We start from the raw sequence: 17,969 nt of genomic DNA, 5'->3' as shown, positions 1-17,969 counted from the left end.
TTCATTTTTGACAACTTCCAATTTTCCTAGATTCATACTTTGTACATTCCATGTTCTGATTATTAATGGATGTTTCAGGTGTTTCTCCTCAATATGAATCATGCCACATCAGCAGATGGAGGTCTCGAAAGGTTTATTTTGTCCGTATCAGTAAGGTTGGTTCTACTCTGAGGATGCCACTCTTTCCCAGTCGTAGTTTGAAAGCCTTCCAACCTAAGTGGCTCATCCTCCTACACTGTGTCAGACAGCATTTCCAGGCTATTTGTATAATTGCCTCATTTTGTAACAGTGCTTCTCTGCTGTTCATACGTGTGCGTGTGTGTGTGTGTGTGTGTAGTTTAAGATTATTAGAAGAAATAAGGTAGTTCACTTAGCACCCAAAAGCTCTTCCATTTCTAAGCCAGCCTGGTTCTGCTTCTGTGTGACCTTGAGCAAATGGCTTGATCTCTCTGTTTCTCGGTTGTGACCCTGTGTACAACCGAAGGAAACACTGCCCATCCTGTGCCATACTCAGAATCCCTGCTGGGCTTGAGCCCATTGTTACAGCCACTGTGTCGACCCAGGTGGTTGAGGGTCTTGCCCTCTGCTTCCTCAGTGTCCTCAGTGAATGGTGAACCGCAGCCTTTGCTCATCCTGCTGTTGTGGGGATTAAATAAGTGAACACACAGGAAGTTTGTAGTGTAGCATGCAGTAAGTGGCAAGCGTGAGTCTACAGGTGTCACCAATCTTGAGGAGCATTTTACTCACGTGAGGATTTCTAACCAGCATTGACCCTGTCATTTGTAGCTCTTTAGTGAAATTCTAGTTTAAAGTCAGCTGTCTGAACATTCTTATGCATAGATGTTTCTGCTTACCAAGATCATTGTCTTTTTTTTTCTTAGGACAAGACCTGCCCCCTATTTTGGACCGTGAATACTGAATCACTAGCGAAACATGGTATTTTTCACATGCAATGCCTGTGGCGAATCCGTGAAGAAGGTCCAGGTGGAGAGGCATGTGGCTGTCTGCAGGAACTGTGAGTGCCTCTCCTGCATCGACTGTGGCCAGGACTTCTGGTGAGTGGGCACCTCAGCAATGCAGATTCACAGGGTCCAGACCACCTGGACCAGGCACTGGCTGGTTCTGTACATAGGATTGCTAGGAGTCGGAGACGACTCAGCGGCACTTAACAACATAACAGACTACCCACGATGTCCCTGGCCCCACAAAGCTCTAAAGCAGGCAAATTTGAGGAGAGAGGTTTTACAAAAATTCTTGTGTGGTCCATTAATTGGTTTGAATCTTTAAAAAGTATTTAAAAAATAGGTACTTTTTAAGGAAATTTTCAAAAGGAGAGTAAGGGAGTCCATTAATAATCGGAACATGGAATGTATGAAGTATGAAGCTAGGAGAATTAGAAGTTGTCAAAAATGAAATGGAACGCATAAAGACTGATATCCTAGGCTTTAGTGAGGTGAAGTGGACTGGTTTTGGACATTTTCAATCAGACAACCATATCATGGTGTAACAGTCAGCTCTTGACCAACAGGCTGGGAGAAAAGACTTGGTGACGTGCTCCCGTAAAGATTGCAGCCGAGAAAACCTATGGGGCAGTTCTGCTGTGTCCCATGGGGTCGCTGTGAGTCAGAACTGACCCCCGTAAGACGTGAGATTCTCCTCTAGTAAAAAAGAGGGAATGGCCAAAGAGAATAAGCCGGAAAAGCTGAGGGAGGGGAAACAGCAATTAGATTGGTCAGGCCTGCACCGTCACTCGTTGCCCGTTGTTACAGACCCAGAGGAGGGACTGTGTGGAACGTGGCTTCACGGGCTGTGGAGCCCGTTTTGGTAGACCAGGGGTGCTGTGTGCTCATCCTCCTTAGGGGTGATGGGTTTATAAACTGGAAAATGAACTTACATTCGCCGTGGGGGATCTCGGTAGAAGCAGAGCCTAAGTCCTCCCGAGGAAACGGGACACTAGGATGAGTCAGGTCAGGAGCTGCTTCCACTGAGGGGCTGCTGGGGCCAAGCAAGGTCGCTGTGGAGGTGAGGAGTCGGGAATGGGACAGACAGATCTTGGTTTGCTGGCACACCATTTCTTAAGGTGGGTTCTTTGCAGATGGCTAATGTCTTTGGGTTTCTGTTTCCCTTCTGCTTCCTCAGCTTGGCTGAGGGGCTGGCCCACGGCCATGCTGCCCCGTGTTCTCGACTCGGCCGAGGGGCAGCTCTATGGCCATGTGGCCCCAGCGTCCTTGGCTCGGCTGAGGGGCTAGCCCGTGGCTGTGCTGCCCAGGGTCCTCCGCTTGGCTGAGGGCCTGCGTTGTGGCCCCAGGGTCCTCGGTTCGACTGACGGGCTGGCCTGTGGTCGTGCAGGCCCGTGTCCTCGGCTCAGCCGAGGGGTGGCAGGTGGCCACAGCGTCCTCAGCAGTGCCTGTGTGATGTTTGTCAGCATCCGTTTCTTTCCACTCAAGAGCAGGGACTTCTCCAGTTTTGGGAAAGTGCTGATGTGGGTGGTCAGAGCTAGGCCTTGGAAAAAGCCTGATCTACAGAACAGGAACGTTGGGTTGTGTCTGGTTAGGGAACTTGTCCCCCACCCTGCCCCCAGCATTTCCATGAAGAGCTCTGTGGAACTCGAGATTATACAAGAGAGGTTGGGGTTTCTCTCATCGAAATCCCACTATTCTGGACTTGTGGTGACATGATGTGGTTAGGTTACTTTACGCCTCTTTACTCCACGGCTAGTTACTGATTGCCTGCTATGTTGCTGGAAACTCAGGAAAATTCTTATGACTTAAAATAAAACCACCTGATTGCAGAGAATTGTCTGTCTTGTTCAGTATCTATTTTCTTATTACAAAAGAAGAAACTGCAAGTCAGTTTGGTTTAAGACTTTTTGTATAAAAAAAAGTAGGTGAAAATTTGGTGTAAGGATTTTATATCAAATGATTTGGAGGAAGGAAACATGTACAGCCGGGAGTCTGTATGCATAGGATGTGAACGTTGGCGGCAGACAGCTGTGACGTCAGCCAGCGAGGATGCGGGACGTGGAAGCAGTGTGCTGACCACACGAGGCAGAGGGTCCCGTTAGATGTCAATCTAATGGTGTGATTTTTTTTCCTCACTTTAAAGGGGCGATGACTATAAAAACCACGTGAAATGCATCAGCGAAAGTCAGAAGTATGGTGGCAAAGGTTACGAGGGTAAAGCCCACAAAGGCGACATGAAGCAGCAGGCGTGGATTCAGGTACAATCTTCGCAGCTCATCAGGCACTTGCCATACAGCTCCCGCTTTCTTTGGAAGCCTGAGACAAGGGGTGCACACGTTGTCTGTGCAGTAGGACCAGGAGGCACTGCATCAGAGAGCCCGAGACTGAGCAGCGAAAACTCTATGTAAAAGAGTTCGTTCCTTTTTCCACATTGATACCCTTGCCGTTTATTTTGTCTTTAAGCCATATGTTCTTTCAGATTTTTTTACAAACACTGCCGCTAGCTTTCCCTTGGCTAAGACCCAAAGGGACGCTTCCTGATCCTCCTGGCCTTCTAGGGGTCACAAAGTATTCGTATTCAGGCCACGTTTATTAGTCATGTCTGCGTCAGTCATCAGAGTTGGCCAAACCAAAGACCATTGTAAACAATAGAAGGCATTTCCTACATAACTAACATCAAAGGAGACAAGCCCAGTAACAGTGTCCAGAGTGGGGAGATCCCTACTTGACCAGGCGGTACAGCTGCAAGAACACAGCTGTTTATGGAGAGCGAGTACTGTTCAACACTGGGGTGTTTTATTTATGGAATTTAAAAATTTTATTTATGTTGTTGAGAATATACACAGCAAAACACATACCATTTGACGGCTTCTACATGGTACCTTTCAGTGACACTAGTCACATTCTTCCAGCTGTGTGACCATTCTCACCCTCCTCTGAGTTGTTCCTCCCTCATTCACATAAACTCAGTGCCCCCTGAGGTTCATCTAAACTCATTCTTGTCACTTTGTTCCCCAAACAGGTAGTTCTTAAAAGAACAGAGTGCTGAAGGCAGACCTTTTCACTAGTTGAGCTAGACTATTTGGTTTTAAGAATACTTTGGGGGTCGTATTTGTGGTTTAAGGTTTAATGCTAGGGTTTTTTTGGATGTTGTTATTTTTATTGTCTGGAACTATTTTAACTCAGTGACCCTACTTTGATTTAATAACTTCTGCTCAAAACAGTGGTGGGAGATAGCTGTCTTATTGTTAATCTGTGTATTTTTAAACCCAGACAGAATTACAAAGTCCAGGCTTGAAAACGAAATGAGACCTTCTAGCCACACTGGGGGGCTTTTCACTGTGGCTGTCATGAAACCCAAGGCCCTGTTGCTTATTGTTACTGTTTTTCCTTCCTTTGTCATAGAAAATTAATGAATTGATGAAAAGACCCACCGTCAGCCCCAAAGTGAGGGAACTTTTAGAGCAAATGAGTGGTTTCGACAACATTCCAAGGAAAAAGGTGAAGTTTCAGGTAGGTGTTTGCTATCCTGGCCGAGTGGAGGGCACACACCTGGAGGCGGGGCAGGCCCGCTGTGAAGGGGGGGGCGGGGTTTGACGTTTGTCATCGTGCCTTACAGAATTGGATGAAGAACAGTTTAAAAATCCACAGTGACTCAGTCCTGGAACAGGCGTGGAGTATCTTTTCTGAAGCAGCCAGGAACGTAAGTCAGACCCCACTTGGGTTTGTCGAGTGGCAGGAACGAGGAGTGCTGGGGCGGCGGCGTGTCCTCGCGTGGGAGGTCAAGACAGCCTTCTTTTTCAGAGAGCCTCTCTGTGCTCCATGTTTGGGAAGGAATAAGCTGAAAGCACTGCAGAGACAAGCTCCCTGTTATGCAGAGAAAGGTATTGAACCCCGACGTCTGATTCGGTTCCAGAGAGCGGGTCAAGACTGCCCCAGACGCCAGGCAGCAGGCTGTCCTGGGGACACAGGCACCGTGGGGTCCTCACAGACCTGGTGTGAGGACCCCGTGTGCTGTGTGCTGGTACTTGATCTCGGGCATGTTATTTAACCTCTCTGAGCCTGAGTTTCCTCATCTTTTTCTTTAAAGGTGGATAGTGCTATTCCTTTATGTATTCAGTATTTAGGCTGGCTGGGTCAATTGGTTAAGTACTGAACTGCTAGCAAAGGTTGGCAGTTCAAACCCCCCCAGCGGGAGACTGGCCTGGAGACTGGCCTGGAGACGGGCCTGGAGACTGGCCTGGAGACTGGCCTGGCCAGTCTTACTGTTTCCAATAAGTCACAGCCTTGAAAACCCTACGGAGTAGTTCCACTCCATACATGTGGTCACTGTAAGTCGAAATCGATTTCCATGGCAACAAGCAGCAACAACAGTCAGTGTTTACTGAGGGCATGCTCGGTGCCAGGCCTGAGCGGGGGCGTATCCCAGGAGGAGACGCGCTGTGACAGGGCGACAGCAGGATGAGGGAGCGGCAGCGAGTGCCCTTGCAGAGAAGGGGTGAAGGAGGCCTCTCCACACCGTGAAAGCCAGGTGCCGACAAGCTGATATTGACTCCTGGTGACCCCGAGTGTGTTAGAGTAGAATTGTGCTCCAGCGTTTTCAGTTGGTGATTTTTTTAGAAGCACTTTGCCAGGCCGTTCCTCTGAGGCCCCACTGGGCGGACTTGACCTTCCAGCCTTTTGATCAGCAGTGGAGCACGTTGACAGGTAAGGGTCACAGCAGGGGAAGCTCTGAGCATCCGCTCTAGGAGCTAGCACTGAGTGTGCACTTGACAAACAGCAGCATCTGTCCTCTGATGGAGAGAGAAGCCTTTGGGGTATTGAAACCAACTGCCTGTCCGTCAGAGTGGTTTGATAGTGAGAAAAATTGAAGTATGAGGTACACATACAAAAAGTCTAGGTGTGCTCTTTTTGCCCCATAGTTGGTTACATTGTTAGGGAAACTCTCCCGGAAGTTCCATTCCCCTTGCTCCTGTTTGGAGACTTGTGTCATTAGGGAGTCTGGGCGGTAGAAAAGGTTGAGGAGCTCATTTGACTGCTGACCAGAAGGTTGGAGGTTCAAGTGCACCCAGAGGTGGGCTGGAAGAGAGACCTGGTGATCTACTTCCAGAAAAGTAGCCGCGGAAACACTGTGGGGCCCTGTTCTGCTCTGACACAGGGAGTCGCCACGGGTCAGGGCCAGCCCCACAGCAGCGGCTTTGCTTTGGTTTTGTTATTTCGGGTCTTTTTTGTGAGTCTTTTCAGCGTTGCGTTTTGACTCACTATTCTGGTCATTGGCAGTAGAAGATCTGCTTTCTGTAGAGAAAATTGTTTGAACAGCAAATTAGGGTGGAAATGAAACTTCAGCGTGGTGATACAGCAGACATTTGTCCCTGAAAATACACAAATTTGGAAACCTTGTAATCAGGCATTTCATTGGCCTTTAAGTGGCACCTGTTTTTAAAGGTCATTTCCATTATTTAACAAAGAATTGAAGATTTGAAATTGCTTCGTTCAACTGCAAGATTTAAAAGAGAAGGTAGTTTTTCTGGTTGCTTTAGCACTGTGAATGTGGGAAGGGTTCAGTGAGTCCATCCACAAGGGCTCGTGGTCCTCAGCTCTGTGAGATGTGGTTTGTGGCCTGTTCCCACTGTGGCTCTGCCCGGCACAGCCCTTGTGTCTGTGGTTCGAAGCCACACATACTCATCCCCCAGAGTGTGGGCCAGGCCTGAGCTGGAGGCTTCCTGTCTCTACTGTTACTCGGACCATAGCCATCCCCTGTAGCTCCTGGTTGCTGGGGAGCCCTGCCTTCATGGAGCCTAGTGGGGGAGACAAACAATGTCAGGTCGTGGCCTGGGGTGTGAAGAAGTAGAAGCAGGAGAAGGTAATGGAGGGTAGGGGGGCTGCTCTGGTAGTGGGAGCACCAGGGAAGGCACCTGAGGCCACCACCGTTGCACAGAGCCTGGAATGCAGGGTATAGAGGTGGTAGAAGGCTTTGCTCCCTCACTGACTGACTGGCTTCTGTGCCTCCCTCTCTTCCCCTCTCCCTCCCTCTTAGTGGAGTGGACACCAGCCACCAACTGGGGGCTTGGTCCTCGGGAGGAAGGGAGGCTAAGGTTTGTGGCCCTAGTGCTTAAAACCAAAACAATCCATTGCCACTGAGTCAATTCGGACCCACAGCGCCCCTAAAGGACAGAGAAGAGCTGCTCCACAGGGTCTCCAAGTCTGTCAATCTTTACAGGAGGAAAGCCCAAACCACACCACTGCCATGGAGTCGATTGCAACTCATAGCGCCCCTAGAGGACAGAATAGAATTGCCCCACAGACTGCAATCTTTACAAAGCAGACTGCCTCATCTTTGTCCCACAGAGCTGCTGGTGGGTTTGAACCACCAGCCTTTTGGTTAGCTTTTGAGTGCTTTAACCACCATGCCACCAGGGCTCCTCGCAGTGGTTATAGTATTATTTTATTTGAAGATAGGCATGAAATGGTAGGACAATCCTGAGGTCCCTTTGCCCCTTCCTGTCCCTCCTGGTCCTTTTCTGACACCCTCGGCTTTGCCGTCTGTGCCTGCCTGCTTGGGGTCTCTGAGCTGAGCTGAGACAGTGCCAGCCATGTGCTCTGAGGCCCGTTTGCCTGGTACTGCTCCTTCAGTGAGGGCTGAGGATTCACGTCTGAGTGAGGCTGGCCCTAAATAGAGGTCCTGTACACCCGCTGTGTTCAGGGAACGCCAGTCTCAAGGGAGTGGGAGAGATTGAGGGAGTGACCCCGCCCGCCCCGGGCACTGGGTTCCTTGGAAGGGAGTGACGGAACACTCTAGCGTATTTAGAGTAAGGATTCCAGCAGAGTGGGACTGAGCTCTGCTGAGGTCGTTTGTAGGATCTGTGTGCTGATCCTAAAGGAAGGCAGTAACTGAGGGCACTGGTGGTTCCAGGGTAGAGTTCTCACCTCCCATGGGGGAGACCCAGGTTCAGTTCCTGGCCGGTGCTCCTCGCAGGCCGCCACCACCTGTCCATTGCAGAGGCTTGCATGCGGCCCTGATGCCACCCAGGTTTCTAAAGAGCGTCCAGACTGAGACTAGGAGGAAAGGCCTGGCAGGCTGTTTGCACAGTCATTCCCCCCTGGAGCCCAGTGGTCCAGTCCATACCCTGTCATGGGGATAGTCGGGACCAGGCCACCTCTCGCTCTGCTGTGCATGAGGTCCCATGAGTCAGGGCCAGCTGGACGCCAGCGCCCACCACAGAACAGCAGTAAGCGGGAGCGTGTCCTGCCTGTGCGGGCGCATGGCAAGTCCCTGAAGTTTCTTAGCATCATTCCTTCCCATGTCCCACCATGGGGTCCCTGGCCGTCTGGGGACCTAAATAGTGAAGATCACACCCCTTTGTCTAGGACTTAATAGCTGGCAACCCCCCAGCACCTCGGGCTGCTTTGCTGGGGTCCGCTGTGCTGCGCACACGGTGCCCCTTCTCCTGTTGTCCTGGCATTGACTGTGAGGTGCGTTGCTGCCTTTCTTTGTACAGGTGAGGAAATAGGTTCGGAGCAGATAAATAACTTGCCCTCTGTCCCCTGGCAGGTAGTTAATGGGGCAAGAACTTGAACCCAGCTCTGCAGGGCCTATGTCCAGTGGTTTCTCCCCACCTAAGTGGGCTGCTATCCTCTGAAAGAAAGGCGGGTAGGGAATCCAAATTCCAGGTCATGGCTCAGTTGACAGGAAGATCTTCACTTTTCCTGTGGGAAGAGAAAATCTTACAGGCAGAGAGGAGTGTGTGTGTGTGTGCGCGCACGTGCACAGGGGCGTTTGTCCCCATTTTGTATACTTCCTGCTACGTTGTAGTTGTCAGGAAGGCTGCAGTTAGATAAAGGTAAGTGGAGAAACCATTTCTCTTGAACCATTTACTCAGTAGATCCCCGTGGTGATGTGAACAGCTGTGGCTGAACTAAGTGTTTATGAGTTTCTTGGTTTTGCTTCGTAATAAGGAGCCAGTCTGTGAGGGGCAAGCTAAACAACCACTGAACCAGGCAGCCAATCCGTGCGCAGAGGTGTCCCCCAAGGCCCCACCCTCCAGCACACAGGGAGCCCCGGAGAAGCGGACAGAGGCGAAGAAGAGTAAGAGAGAGAGGAAGGAAGAGCGGCAGAAGAGCAGGAAGAAGGAGAAGAAGGAGCTCAGAGTAGAAAACCAGCAGGAAAATTCCGGAAGTCAGAAGCCTAAGAAGCGCAAAAAGGGGCTGGAGGCTGGCGACGCGGAGACCCCCGAGGCGAACGGCACGGCCGGGAAGAAAGGCAAGAAGAAAAAGAAGAAGGGCGAAGGCCCGCGCCCCTCGGAAGGGCCCTGGGAGGGAGACCCTGCCCAGGAGGAGACGGCACCAGGCGCCGGGAAGCGAAAACGGACGCCCTCGGAAGGTGTGTGGCTCGCTCGTGCGCGGGGGTTGTTACAACAATGGAAAGCGTGAGTCGGGGTCGGTGGACCAAGTGAGGGAACGAGCACAAGCTTCGGGGTCAGGCCTACCTGGGCCCTGGCACGGCCCGCCCGGGGCAGGTGACTTCTCTGCAGGCCCATTGCCACACCCGGGTGCCCAGTGGTGTGGTAGTGGGCCTGGCTTGCAGGAGGCCCTCATTCTCTGGAAGCTGTGATCATAACTGTTTTTGATCCTAATACTCAGATGAAGCTGATTCCAAGAAGAAAAAGATGAAGATTCCTGGACATCCTGAGGGTGGAGAATCCGCAGACACTTCTGGAAAAGGTATGGCCACCGTCACAGTAGAAGCCCTGCCCTCTTCAGGTTGGAGGAGGGCCCAGAAATGCTGTCCCCTTTGGGGGAAGGGGGCGTGGTGTGGGGGCTGCTGGCCCGGTCACACCTGCCAGAGGCAAATAGCACGATGCTGGCACCTCAAAGCACTGGGGACACAGCGAGTTCCCCCAGGTGCCGAGTGGGGTTGAGCCCGTGGGGTCCCTGTCCCAACATCTCATGATGCCTCCAAGAATGCTAGGAAGAGCAGCCTGACTGGAAATGTCTGCTGTCGTTGGAGTTTAGACTATACCTGGGTGATAATCCAAGACCTGGCGCTCCGCTGGGCTGCCCTGCCTGTAGTCACTCTCCTTGTTCCCTGAGACCCAGGGACTTGCCTGCTCTCTGTCTGTTCCTGGTGTCCCTCGATGGAGGAGCTCCTGGCCACTGCCTTCCTCAGCCACAGTATCCTTGTCCGAATTGGTCCCTGTCCTTCAGGGCCCCTCTCACATGCCATCTTGTCCACAGCTCCCCCTGCTTCTCACAGCCTGAAGTTGTCTTCCCTCTGAGGCAGGTGGGCAATGCGGCAGCCCCCACCCCTAGCGCCCGCCCCAGGTCCTGCCAGTCAAGGACAGACCCAGTGACGCTTCACATGGGCCCTGCGGCTTCGTTAATGGGGCTCAGTACCTGCCAGGGTTGAGCTGGATTTCTTTTTGCTTGAACTGCCCTGCTCCCCTGCAGACAGTCAGAACCACTGTGTGTCTGTGGTGGGTCTGTTTTGCTGGTGTGTGGTAGGACAGTTGATTTTTATGTTTATCCTGTATCCTGCAACCTTGCTGGACTCCCTCATGCTCATCATCTTTTGGTAGATTTCTTGGGTCTACTCATAATCATCTGCAGGTAGGGAGTTTTCTTTCTCCCTTTCCATATTGTACACACTCTGGTGGTGCAGTGGGTAAAGCATTTAGCTACTAACCCGAAGGTTGGTGGTTCTAAACCACCAGTTGCTCTGCAGGAGGAAGATGAGGCAGTCTGCTTTCATAAAGATTTGCAGCCTTGGAAAACCTTTGGGGGTCACTATGTGTTGGAATCAACTCAATGGCAGTGGGCCTGGTTTTTTGAGTTTTCCATATTGCTCTGGCTAGAACTTCAGCATCACGTTGAGCCACGTCCTTGCTTCCTCTGGTCTAGTCGGGAGCATGAACTCAACACCAGACATGATGGTGGCTGCCGGCATTTTGCGTAGACTCTATCAGGTGGAGCAAGTTCCCTGTGTTCCAGTTTTTCTAAGACTGAAAAACCAAACTCACTGCCATCGAGTTGATTCCAACTCATAGCGACCCTCTTTGGGTTTCCGGGTGGTAAATCTTTATGGAAGTATATTGCCCCCTCTTTCTTCCATGGAGTGGCTGGCAGGTTTGAACCGCCAACCTTCTGGTTAGCAGTCAAATGATTTAGGCACTGTGCCACCAGAACTCCTTCTTTTTGTATGAGTTGACCATAAATGTGTTGAATTTTGTCAGGTGCTTTTTCTATATTGATAAGACTGTGATTTTTTTTTTTTCTTTAGTCATTAATATTGTACATTACATCAATTGATCTTTAGATGGTGAAGCAGTCTAATCCCTGGCGTAAAGCCCCCTTGGTCCTAGTGTATAATTCTTTCTGTGTATTTGCTAATATTTTGTTAAGGATTTTTGTGTCTGTGTGCAGGAGGAATATTGGTCTGTAGCTTTCTTTTTATGTGCACTCGGCTTCGTAAGCTGAATTGGAAGGTGGTCCCTACTTTCATTTTCTGAAGCTATTGTATAAAATAAGGAGCTCTGGTGGCATAGTGCCTAAGGCATCTTACTGCTAACCAGAAGGCTGGTACTGCCTAAGCCACCTGTTTTCTATCCAGAAGTCTGATGGTTCAACCCCACCAGCCACTCCTCGGAAGGAAGGTTGGGCAATTTACTTCCATAGTGATACCAGCTCGGAAACCCAAGGAGGGGTCGCTAGGTGTAGGATCCGACTCGCGGGCAGTGAGTGTTGTATAAAATAAGGAGCTCAGGTAGCGTAGTGCCTAAGGCCTCTGACTGCTGAAACGTGGTAGAATTCTCCGTCGGGGTCTGTAGGTTACTCAGGAGAGCTGTGTAGTGATAGATGTGTCTTCCCCAGCAGTGATAGGCTTTTCAAATGGCCTCGTACTGAGTGTGTTACAGTAGTTACGTTTTCTCAAGAAAGTGGCCCATGTCACATAGATGAGGCAGAAAGCAAACCCCAGAGCCCTCTACCATGTTGTTCTTCTGGTTCCAAGGTCTCTAGCTCATCGGCCTCCTTCCCTCTGCCTTTCAAAGTCGGTTTGTGTTTGTTTCACACATAACGTCCAGAGTGTTTGTTACACTTGACAGGAGGAGCAGGGAAAAGCACTTCTACTTCATCCTCCAGAAACCTAAAGTCCTCTTTGGGTTTTTTCACCCCACTGTGAACCCCGGGATGGTGCAGAGGCTTAGCACGCTTGGCTGCCCAATGAAAGGCTGGAGGTGCGAGTCCACCCAGAGGCACTCAGAGGCTGGGCTTGGGGACCCCTCTGTACACTCAGCCATTGGCAGCCCTGTGGAGCACAGGTGGACCCTGACGCTCATCTGGTGGCCAGCAGAGTTGACCCCGCGGCAGCTGGATTTTCTGGGGTAGTAGTTCCTCGTGGTTGTCTCCTCGTGTGTTTGGGATGAAGCTTGTCTTTACCTTGCGCTCTGTTTCAACAACCCGTGATCTCAGTGGAGGCTTGGTACGTCTTGGTTGAGTTCATTAGCTGCTACTCATCTTTCCCAGGAATCTGTCGGGTGACGGTGCTTAGAGGAGCGTTATTTTACCCGCACACTCCGAGCACCAGTGCTTTGAAGGGGGTGGTCAGTGTTTCTGGGCCTCTGTGATTGGACAGTTAGCGATGCCCTGTTTCTTCAAGGCTGATTTCCAGGTAGCAGATGGGCAGAAACGGTCTCTTTACCATCCTGGTCATGCTCCACACCAATGTACTGGGCATTTTCTTTGTATCACAGGGAAATTCAACTGGAAGGGAACTATAAGAGCAGTTCTGAAACAGGCCCCAGACAACGAGCTGCCAGTCAAGAAGCTAAAGAAAAAGGTACAGTGACTGGGGAGACCCAGGCCCCAAGTTTAAAATGTCTTGTTAGGTGCTGTCAAGTCAGCCTCCGACTCACAGTGACCCTATGCACAGCCGAACCAAACACTGCCCGGTCCTGGGCCACCCTCACGATCCTTGGTATACCTGAGCCCTTCGTGGCAGCCGCTGTGTCAGTCCATCTCATTGAGGGCCTTCCCCTTTGAAACGTCTAGTGATTCTAAAACCTGACGTTGTATGAGAGAGTATGTGTGTGTGTATAGGTAAGTGTATGGGTGTGTGAGTGTGTGTCTGAGATCTGAGAATGTTTGAAAGTGTGTGTGTGTATGGATGTGAGTGTATGTGTGAGAGTATACACGTGTGTGACAGTGTACGTGTGGGTGTGAAAGTATGGGGGATGTCTCAGTGATTTTTCAAACTGCTCCCAGTAGCCCCTCGGCCTGTGAGGGGAGAATTGGACGAAATCCCATCACACTCCTTCAGCGGGGCGGTCCCAGCACTCTGGACTTGGCTGTACTATTTTGTTTGCAGAAAGGCTTCCGTTTCATCACTTACTAAGCTTGAAAGCTGCTGCTCTAGATGGCTGGCTGGCTTCTGCTCACCCCAGAGCAGTGCTTTCTTGTCTGTCTTGTTTTTTTGACATGTTTTCTCTTTGTGACGTCCATGGGGAAAAGTGCCCCCATCGGCACAGCTGAGTGACCTGGCATGAGCAGGGTGCCCTGGGTAACGAGCGCCTGGGTGTCTTTGGTTATTTTTGCTTCCTGTTTCCTATTTTCAGTCTTTCACTTTTTACCTTTGCCCACTCCTGGGTTGGGGAAAGGACGTGCGCCCATTTGACGTTTGTTGTGCCGTTTGCTGTCTTGGTGCAGGTTTTAGCTCAGTATTACGCAGTGGCCACCGAGCAGCACAGATCTGAGGAGGAGCTCCTGGCCATTTTCAACAAGAAGATCAGTAAGAACCCCACCTTCAAGCTGCTGAAGGACAAAGTCAAGCTCCTGAAGTGAATGTTCGTGATTCTAAAGGAGTCCCTTCCATCAGCAACAATTCCTTCCACTGTTTATAAAACACGTAACGAATTCTGACAGCTGACGGTTTGCTCTCCAAAGCTGTATTTTTAAGTTAAAGAAAATATATATTTTTGGTAGAACTTTTATGAGAGAATAAAATATATTCTTGTCCACAATTCGAAATTTGTGCTGGTAAAATTTACTATACTTCATGTGGAAAATTAGGAAAATTGCAGCGCAGAGACCAGTAACAACGCCTTTTGTCCTTTGGCCAGACTAGAAAGTCTCCTTTTTTAACCTCATTGTTTCATACGCTCTCAATGTGGGTTTATTTTTTGTGCATTTGAGGACTGCGTGAGTGCAGAACGTCACCGGGGCAAGGGTGAAGCAATACTGTGGTGTGTCATGGTCTCAGCTGCCAGCAGGCGGCGCTCTCTCAGGGCGGTTTCCTGTAACACTTTAAGTCCATCACACTCGTCTCACAGTCACGTCCAGATGGTTGGTGACTAGATTTTGGAGGGAGCCCTGGGTGGTGCAAACAGGTAAACGCTGTGTTGCTGTCTTGGTTCTCCAGTGCTGCTCTAAAGAAATACAAGTGGGTGGAGATTATTCCCTTACAGTTTAGGAGGCTGGAAGTCTGAGTTCACAGAGCCACCTCTAGGGGCTGGGTGAAGGCCCCTCGACCTTGGCCTTCAGCTCTGCCTCTTGCTCCTGGCCCCCTGGAGCTGGAGGCTTGGCTTAACTCAGGCAGCTGCTGGCTGCAGGGGCTGACAAACCAAAGGTCGATATATACAAATGCATGGTCCCAGTATTGCCAAACCACATGGCAGGCCATTGATTCAAGTCCATTAGGGACCAAGGTCGGCAGACAACATGGCAGGCTGCCAAACAATGACTTGGCTACATGCATGATTCAAGCATGCCAAAAGCTGTAGACTATTCCTAAAGCTGCTTATATCCTGGAAGCAGCCCACACCCCTAAAGCAGCTGTTCCACTGCTCACGGCAGATTACACCATGGAGCTGATTACCAGCCTCGTCATGGGGAATAACTCCATCCAGCTGCCCAGCCACTCAACCAGGCCCAGCCAGGATGACCCACAACTTTAACTACAACTTTAACTACCACCGATGCTAACCAAAAGGTTGAAGGTTTGAGTCCACTCAGAGGAACCTTGGAAGGCCTGGTGGTCTACTTCTGGAAAATCCACCACTGCAGACCCTGTGGAGCACAGTTCTCTGACACACGGGTGTGGTGAGCAGGAGTCAACTTCAGTCAACAACTTGTTTTAGGAGAGGAAGGGGAGGAGCCGTGCGCACGCACAAACACACAGCACCGTGTGAAGGTGGGTACAGCACTTGGACTGGTAGGTCTACAAACCAAGGATTGCTCGCAACCCCTGGAAGCTAGGAAGAAGCAAGGAGGGGTCCTCCCCTGGAGCCTCGAGGAGCATGAGAGCCACTTGACTTCAGACTCAGCCTCCAGACTGAGAGGATCAGTTTGTTTTAAGCTACTCAGTTGGTGGCCATTTTAAAAGGCATTCCAGGAAACTAACACCAGCCCCATTCCTACCAGTTACTCTCGAGTTGATTCTGGCTCATGACGATCCCACCAAGGGTCAGAGTGGAACCAGGCCCCGTTGGGTTTTCAGTGGCTGACTTTTCAGAAGCCAATCAATTGCCAGGTCTTTCTGCACTCAGCATGATGTTATTGAAGTTCACTCGTGGTGTGGCAGCAAGACCATTTCTCTTTACGGCCAAGTTCACGTATCCTCAGCATCTTATCTTTGCTGTTAAAAGTTATAGCCCGAGCTGACCAGCTCCCTTTCACCCAACTGCATTTGATAATTTCACTAGCCTGCAATTGCCTTTCTTTTCCAAAAAGCAATTTCTAGGAATGAAGAGAAAAGCCGGCTCAGGGCAGACTGCTTGCTTGCTGTGTCAGCGTTGCTGTCGAATAAGAAGTTTCAAGAGCTCTGTGACTGTATCCAATTCATTGCCATCAGCAAATGCCATTTGTGGCGTCTCCTCATCCCACCTCCCTCCCATGCCCCTGCCTACCTGCTACGAGGCTTTTTATCTCAGTGATGAACCCGCACTGCAGCACAGAGTGGGTGATTGTATAGTGCTGGCTTCATGCCCGCACACACAGCCATGACACAGTGGCACTGTTAAAATGGTAACGTACTCCCTTGAGGAGGGAAAGCGGGGATCAAATACTATTCCCAGGTAAGGAAAACAAGGACAGATTCTGTAATTCACCAGGACTTCGGGGTTATTGGATCTCAGAATGTGTTCAGGCTTTGCCCCTTCTTCCAACTAAGCTTCCAAGAAATGGCTTCTAAACATCTTTGCTACTTGACGAGCCAGGGGTGCATGTTCTTTTTCTCATTTACTGGCTACAGAAAGCATAGCTTTGCGTGGAATCCTAAGTCACACGTGGGCAAGAGGCTGTTTTCTGTGTAGTAAATCCCTGTTCTCTATTCAGTGACCTGGATGTTGGCAAAAGGGTTGGTCTTTATGTGAGGAAGCCTGTTAAATGCCATCGAGTAAGCTCCAAGTTGGGGTGACTCTGTCCCACAGAACAGAGCACCTGGTCCTGCCCATTCTCATGATCCTTGAGTGGTAAGCTTGTGTCCATTCCTGCGACCTCTTTGTCTATGGAGTGCTTGCTGACCTAAGGGCCCCATCGTCCAGCACCATACCAGGCAGGTTTTTCAGGGATCCACAGAGATTTCGTGGGCTGAATTTTGGAAGCTGGTCACCAGGCCTTCCTAGTCAGTCTGCATCTGGAAGCTCTGCTGAAACCCGTCCACCATGCGTGACCATGAGGGTATTTGAAACACTAGTAACTTCCTGCATCACAGCGACATGCAAGCCAGCACAGTACGGCGTGTTGACGTGGGGGCGGGGGTGGCACAAGGGAGGCAGTGTAAGGTAAAACGGCGTGGGCCAGAATCAGACCTGAGATTAAATTTTAGCTCTGTATTCGACTAGCCAACGGCCCTGCACAGGTTATTTGGCCGCTCTGCACGTCAACTATCTTTTCTATTACACTGAATTTGTACTGAGGGTAGCGGTGGTTCAGGGGTAGGATTCTTAAGTTTCCATGCAGGAGATCTGAGTTCAAATCCCAGCCCATGCACTTCAAGTGTGGCTACGATGCTGAAGAGGTTTCAGTGGCACGTCCACACTAAGACAAGGAAGAAAGGCCTGGAGATCTACTGAAAAATCAAGACAGTGAAAACCCTGTGGGTCACAGTGGGATTGGTTCCCATTGTGCATGCTCACTGTGGTTGGGGACTGACTCGATGGCAGCTAACATCAACAGTGTGCTGATTTTGTAGGTTGAGATAGTAAAACTTAACACACAAAGTACCTGGCACATAGTAGGTGTCTAAGAATTGTAAAGTGTCTGGTGTGTGTCCACAGTGCAGCGTCTGCTACGGATTATCTGAGGCACTGAGCCAGGGAGAGCCCTGTCCCCGAGACACAGCAGCTTTCAAATGACGGGACTACAACAAAGAATGGCTAGCGTGACAAACCCACACAGTGTGGAAACGTGCTTAGATGAAGAAACTGAAGAAAGCTGCGTGGAATCAGACTCACGGCGACCCGACTCACGACAACAGAACAAAACGTCGTCCTGACCTGTATCATCCTCACGGCTACTGGCAGGTGGGAGCCCGTCACTGTGACTGCTGTGCCAATGCCTCTCACAAGGCTCTCCCTCGCCCTTGCTGGCCCTCAGCTTCACCAGACACAATGCCCTCCCCAGCGAGTGAGCCCTCCTGGTGACGTGTGCAAAGCAAGTGATCGGACAGCGTCCTGTTGTGGTTCACAGGCTTTTGTTGGCTAACCCTTGGAGGGAGATCACCAGCTCTGTCTTGGTCTAGAAGCGCCACTGGAACCTGCCCACCATGGGTGGCCCTGCTGGGATTTGAAATACCGGGGGCATGGCTTCCAGCATCACAGCCACACGCAAGCCACCACAGAAAAACACGCTAACAGATGGCTGGTGGGATGACACTCCAGTTCACAATGAATGTGTAAATAATTTTTCAGGACAAAGACACAGTCATGCAGCTGTTGTTTTGTTTTGTTTTGTTTTTTAAGTAAATGCAACTATATGGTGAATCCGCATGTTGAAGCATCAGGAAGAATGGATGGA

At 50.4% G+C, this 17,969-nt stretch overlaps 1 protein-coding gene across 1 annotated transcript; it reads left to right on the top strand.

The window, feature by feature from the left end:
• Positions 1-933: 933 nt before the first annotated feature.
• On the top strand, positions 934-13,796 carry LYAR (Ly1 antibody reactive). The gene is made up of 8 exons (XM_042782037.1): positions 934-1,055; positions 3,106-3,220; positions 4,368-4,475; positions 4,582-4,665; positions 8,919-9,342; positions 9,603-9,683; positions 12,710-12,795; positions 13,662-13,796. Exons 1-8 carry the CDS (start codon positions 934-936, stop codon positions 13,794-13,796), a joined length of 1,155 nt encoding a protein of 384 aa, XP_042637971.1.
• The last annotated feature ends 4,173 nt before the right edge of the window (positions 13,797-17,969 follow it).

The sequence above is a fragment of the Orycteropus afer genome, unplaced genomic scaffold (assembly GCF_000298275.1).
Source record: "Orycteropus afer afer isolate SDZICR_OR568_19922 unplaced genomic scaffold, OryAfe1.0 scaffold00224, whole genome shotgun sequence".
Classification (NCBI taxonomy): domain Eukaryota; kingdom Metazoa; phylum Chordata; class Mammalia; order Tubulidentata; family Orycteropodidae; genus Orycteropus; species Orycteropus afer.
The sequence above is the reverse complement of the archived record's forward strand: the minus strand, read 5'-3'. Positions and strand labels throughout refer to the sequence as shown.

What these genes read in the sequence shown, in the direction of transcription:
- LYAR (XM_042782037.1), top strand. Translation starts at nt 934, where the DNA reads ATGGTATTTTTCACATGCAATGCCTGTGGCGAATCCGTGAAGAAGGTC. An exon ending in AGCAGCAGGCGTGGATTCAG is followed by an intron (nt 3,221 to 4,367) that starts GTACAATCTTCG and finishes CCTTTGTCATAG; the next exon opens with AAAATTAATGAATTGATGAA. An exon ending in AAAACGGACGCCCTCGGAAG is followed by an intron (nt 9,343 to 9,602) that starts GTGTGTGGCTCG and finishes CCTAATACTCAG; the next exon opens with ATGAAGCTGATTCCAAGAAG.